Below are 5,499 nucleotides of genomic sequence, written 5' to 3'. Positions count from 1 at the left end.
ATAAAATTGTATAATTCGCAGGCCTAAATTGTATAATTCGCTGGCCTATTTCGCTGCAATTGTATAATTCGCTATCCTATTTCACTGTGATTGTATAATGCACAATTGTATAATTCGCTGCCTATTTCGCTGTAATATTTTATAAAATTTGCTTTGCATACAGTTGAATCGAATTAAAATGTATGTATATTGCATAATTATAAGTGTATAGCAAGAAGATATATGTTTTTCTCTCGCTTTATACAAAAACAGAAACACAATATATACACTTCTGTTGTATAAAGCTAGAGAAAATTGTATTTCACTGCAATTGTATAATTCGCAATTGTATAATTTGTTGGCCTTTTTCTCTGCAATATTTGATGTAAATGTTTGTAAATTGTATAATTAAGTGTATAACACGAAGATACACATTTTTACACGTGTATATATAATTTTCTCTCGCTTTATACAAAACAGAAACAAAATTTATACACTTCTGTGTATAAAACGAGAGAGGCGAGCGAGAATGGAGAGTGGCGAGCGAGATTTTTGGGAGACAGACGCCTGACAAATTTTAGCTAACGTTTACTATGGAGCACAATTAAATCAAACCCTAGCTATTCCATTTATTTTAGGTTATTATTAGTTTGCTATTATATACAATTTTCCTTATTTTATATAACGTTAGTATATAAAAGTTAAATTTGAGAGATTTTATAATTTATTTGTATGGCTTCGTACACTGCTCTAAATCTACACTTAGATTTTCATGTTCCCAATTTCCCTCTTTATATATTTCTCTCTTTTTTAACTTGCCATTCTCATACACACTTCACTCATAAGAATTAAAAGTGTATATAATATAACAAAATTTTAATTTTAATTTTTCTAGTGTTATTTTATGTCCCATGCATGTTTTCTTGTCTTCTTCTTCTTTTTGTAGTTTCAAGTATTATTTTTTATGAATTTAATTAAAATTTTCTTCTTCTATTTAAGGCATATGGAGAAAATAAGGAGCTCTCTCCGGTCCAGTCCGAGGCACTCAAAGGCTAAAAACACAGCTGACGACTCGTTGATTCTCAAACATATCAAGAAGCATTTTTTGAAATTGGTGTGTTTAAGATTCAACGATGCGTGAGCTATGTTTGGCTAGCGTTGTCACGTCTTGGACTGAAGGGAGCTCCCTATTAAATATATATCCACTACCCCTTAAATTTTCGTGCATATAGCAAAATGATGTGTCAATAGTTTGATATATGTAAGCTATTTATATAATTTAATTAACATGTTATAATAAATTATGTGTTTAATGATTAAACATTTAGGTGTTACTATATTAAAGGTTACTTAATTTGACTATGTAAGAATATTATATATTGTTAGTATATAGAACTTACGTTTGATTTTCTTTATAAATGGAAAGAAGCAAATATTAAACTTATCTTGTAGTAATTTTTTTTTTACTCTATGTGATATTTTCATATATTTCTGAGCCATTTTCTTGATTTTATTTACTTTGTGTTTAATTCATTAATTAGTTTCACAAATCAATTATATACTAAATCTCTTTTCTTTCTTTTTTGGTTGTAGGGGCGCGAAATAATAAACTACATGAATCGAAGATTATAATCTTGGCCTTTTGATGAAAATGAATTGATATTATTGACGTTCTCTTCAACTTTGTATCCTAATTCAATACAAACTATCTCCGGTTGACAAAGTAAAAAGTCAAAATTAATTTACTCGTTTTTTAATTTAGGGTTTTTGGAGAAAGGTGGATAAATTCTCTACATGAATAATTGTTCTTGCAATGTATGAGATAAATAGTTAATTATGATCTATTAATTATACTTGTAGTTAATTAATGTTACTAATGTTGTGCCACATGGAATGGAATATCTTATTATCTTATTTCTTGAAACCTAAGTTTTTAATCGTAGTTAAGAAAATATTCTAAATTAATTAATTAAATTTTATTTACTTATTTACCCCACCCCCATTATTTTATCATCTCTGAAGCCTCAATTTAATATGGAGATGGATATATATACGATCTATATGACTCTCATTCCCCCTAACCCGGGATTGAATAGGGTTGGGTTATGATTTTTGGAGCCCATTTGAGAAAAGAGCATTTTAGCCCGGCCTGAATAAGTCTGCTGATCTTGGGTGCTTGAGAAATATCGATAGAATCGGCCCGTGGATCGATAAAAATTAATTAAAATATATAATATAATATTAAATTTTAAAATTAAAGAGAGTCCAAACTCAAAACAATTAGGTTAATATTTCTATTTAGATATTTATACTTTTACTTGAAAAAGAACTTAATAAATATTATAAAGATAATTTTATTCGTGGATTCAATTAAAAAGTTGTAACATTAACATCATGTAATATTTTTTTTTTATATTTATGATAATTTTTAATTATAATTTATAATTTAATTTAATAATTCTAAAAAAAATAAAACTTTTATAAAAGTGGGCTGGCCCGGCAAGCCTGTAGCTTATGTACTTGTGGGATGAGCCGACCGTTTTCTAGCCCACATAAAAAAAGAGCTACCCCGACCTGACCCGTAAAATGTCGAAGTCTATATGAATTAGTCCAGATAGGTAGGCTAGCCCAAATTGTTAGCTCTATAAGATGGTTACACATTTTTTATTGGGCAACTTTCACACATAGCAAACAAAAAATTCATATTTGTATGCTATAACAAAGTTTGTATAATTGCACTCCATAGCAAATATAAAACTGTATAATTCGCTATACATATACAATTGTATAATTCGCTGACCTAAATTGTATAGTTCACTGGCCTTATTTCGCTGCAATTGTGTAATTTGCTATCCTATTTCACTGCGATTGTATAATGCACAATTGTATAATTCACTACCTATTTCGCTGCAATATTTTTATAAAATTGTATTTCACTGCAATTGTATAATTCGCAATTGTGTAATCCGTTGGCCTTTTTCTCTGCAATATTTGAAGTAAAATGTTTGTAAATTGTATAATTAAGTGTATAACACGAAGATATATATTTTTGCATGTGTATGTATAATTTTCTCTCGCTTTATACAAAACATAAACAGAATTTATACACTTCTGTGTATAAAGCGAGAGAGGCGAGCGAGAATGGAGAGTGTCGAGCGAGATTTTTGGAAGAGAGACATCTGACAAACTTTAGCTAACGTTTGCTATGAAACACAATTAAATCAAACTCTAGTTAATCCATTTATTTTAGATTATTAGTTTGCTATTATATACAATTTTCCTTTTTTTATTCGTAATGAAAGATAGATGTATGTTACTCCTAGTATCTACCCTTATGTATCAATAATTGACAGAAACAAAAGAAGTTAAGTTTTGAAAAAATAAAAATAAAAAAAGTGCAAACCCTGAACCAATGGCTGGGGAGTCTTGATTTATGCAAGTTCTACTTTATTAGATAATTGTCTATTTTTATGCAACATTTGAAAAACATTTAACTCTGAAAATTGTCTATTTTTATGATTGCAAATAGTAGTAAGTACTAAATTGTCTTGTCCTTTGGGAAAGAGAATTTGGTGGGGCACGAAATATCGAAATTGAATTCAAAGTATAAAGAAGTAAATATACGAAATTAAAAAAAAATTAATATCTTTTGTATATACATATAAAATAATATTAAATTTTATACATATAATGTAATTTTTTATCGAAAAAAATTGAATGGACTCTCTTGCTCCCTACATGTCTACTCCCATAGGTTTTAAGCTTTAATTTATTTGCAATTTATCTCTTTAACATAAAACTTTTCTAAACGAATCTAACTTCATCACATCCCAATATAAATATCGAACATTGACCCTTTTTTTTATATAAAAAAAAACAACAACAATAAAGAACTGATATGTATAAATACGGACTTTGAATTTATTCCTGTGTATAAATATATATTGCACATACCAAAAAAAATCTTTAAAATATTGCTATGCCAATGACTAAAACATATGCAACAAGAAAAGTTAGGATCAATCCCATATATATAAGTAGGATCGATAATTCAACTGTTTACATAAATATCTTTTAAAAATAATATATTATCAAGCTAAAATTCCCTTGGTTAACTCAATCAAATGAAACAAGATCACAATAGTTGAAATTGGTACACTTAATCCAATAAGTGCAGCCATGCCCAAAACCAAACTAGGTCTTGTATCCATTAATTGAGATTGCAACAATCCCAATGCTTGACAAATATTTGCATCGTAATTAGCATATATACTTTTTTCCCAATCCATCCAATCAGAGGGAGGCTCGTAATTTCTTTCGATCATTTTCATCTCATGAATTCTCTTACGTAGAATAATTAAGTTCTCATCAACACTACGACAATTGTAGTAGTTTCGATCTTGAGCTTCTCTCCCCATTGCCAAAGCCGTCGTCCTCGAATTTCGCGACGATGAAGATGATTTTCGTCTCGATGAAAATGGAGTTGATGAAAGAAAAGAAGTTGATGTTGTTGTGGATGTTGCCATTATTTAGAGTGATTAATGAATTTTGAGAATTGTATAAATATTTGAAAAATGAGTTTTGAGTTATAATTGGTTTTGGGTGTTTTGTATTTATAGATGAAGGGGACATAGGGTAATGTTAATTAATTATTAATTTAAAAGTATTAAACTAAAAAATGAATAGGCAAAACCGTGTTATATTAACTGTCATCACCAATAATTAATAGAAAAATAGTTTAGATTATATCATTTTGTCAAGTATGACATGGTCAAGTTATGATTTAGTCTTGCAAGTTGCAAATATAATGAATATTAATTGACAACGGATCAAGTATTTTCTTTAAAAGAATTCAAAATATATTTAGAAAAAATATCTTTACTATTTATTTACATATAATCTTTAAGAATTTTGAAAAATAATTTACATAATTAAAAACTAACAATCAATAACATGAATTTACAGTTTTGACATATTTAAAGGGCATAAGAATAAATTATACTCAATTTTTCTTGTTTCATTCTCGAAAAACAAAAAATATCATTTGTATAAGAATAAGAGATGCTAAATACACCACGTAAGAGCAAATACTATAAATTTCTAAAGTATTTATTATCAAACATTTTTGTACATCGTATTTTTCTGATTTTTTTATTTTTTTTTTACTGTTATAACAAATATGTTTAGCTAATTTTAGTGCATAAATTCAGCTATTCAGGTGATATGGTTTGACTTTTGTGCAAGTCGGTTCTTTTTTTAATATTTAGTTCTCTGTATCTTCCCATTTTTTTTCAGGTAAATAAAATATCTATTAAACAAAATAAATTTAAAAAATTATTTCGTTTGTTCAATTTTGAAAACGAAATCAGAAAGTAGTTGGAAAGACCAGATCACCAGGGTTTAATTTTTAATTTGCATACTATATAGTATTATTATTCTATTGGCTGACGCAAAACTGAGATGGAAATAACTTTAAAAAAATATTAATTAAAAAAAATAACAATTAATCGAACCTATCTA

General features: G+C 27.7%; 1 protein-coding gene and 1 long non-coding RNA gene across 2 annotated transcripts; one reads left to right on the top strand and one right to left on the bottom strand.

The window, feature by feature from the left end:
• The first annotated feature begins 818 nt into the window (after positions 1–818).
• Positions 819–1,903, top strand: LOC112941470 (uncharacterized). Its single transcript, XR_003246735.2, has 2 exons — positions 819–1,240; positions 1,573–1,903. It is a non-coding gene; the product is annotated as an uncharacterized lncRNA (long non-coding RNA).
• Positions 1,904–3,878: 1,975 nt separating this feature from the next.
• On the bottom strand, positions 3,879–4,578 carry LOC104647447 (uncharacterized). Its single transcript, XM_010322858.4, has one exon. The coding sequence runs from the start codon at positions 4,503–4,505 to the stop codon at positions 4,071–4,073; it is 435 nt and encodes a 144-aa protein (XP_010321160.1). The 5' UTR covers positions 4,506–4,578; the 3' UTR covers positions 3,879–4,070.
• Positions 4,579–5,499: the final 921 nt, after the last annotated feature.

The sequence above is a fragment of the Solanum lycopersicum genome, chromosome 5, assembly GCF_036512215.1.
Source record: "Solanum lycopersicum chromosome 5, SLM_r2.1".
In the NCBI taxonomy this organism is placed as follows: Eukaryota; Viridiplantae; Streptophyta; class Magnoliopsida; order Solanales; family Solanaceae; genus Solanum; species Solanum lycopersicum.
The sequence above is the reverse complement of the archived record's forward strand: the minus strand, read 5'-3'. Positions and strand labels throughout refer to the sequence as shown.

Excerpts from the sequence above, each read along its gene's own strand:
- LOC104647447 (XM_010322858.4), bottom strand. The coding sequence starts at position 4,505 with ATGGCAACATCCACAACAACATCAACTTCTTTTCTTTCATCAACTCCA.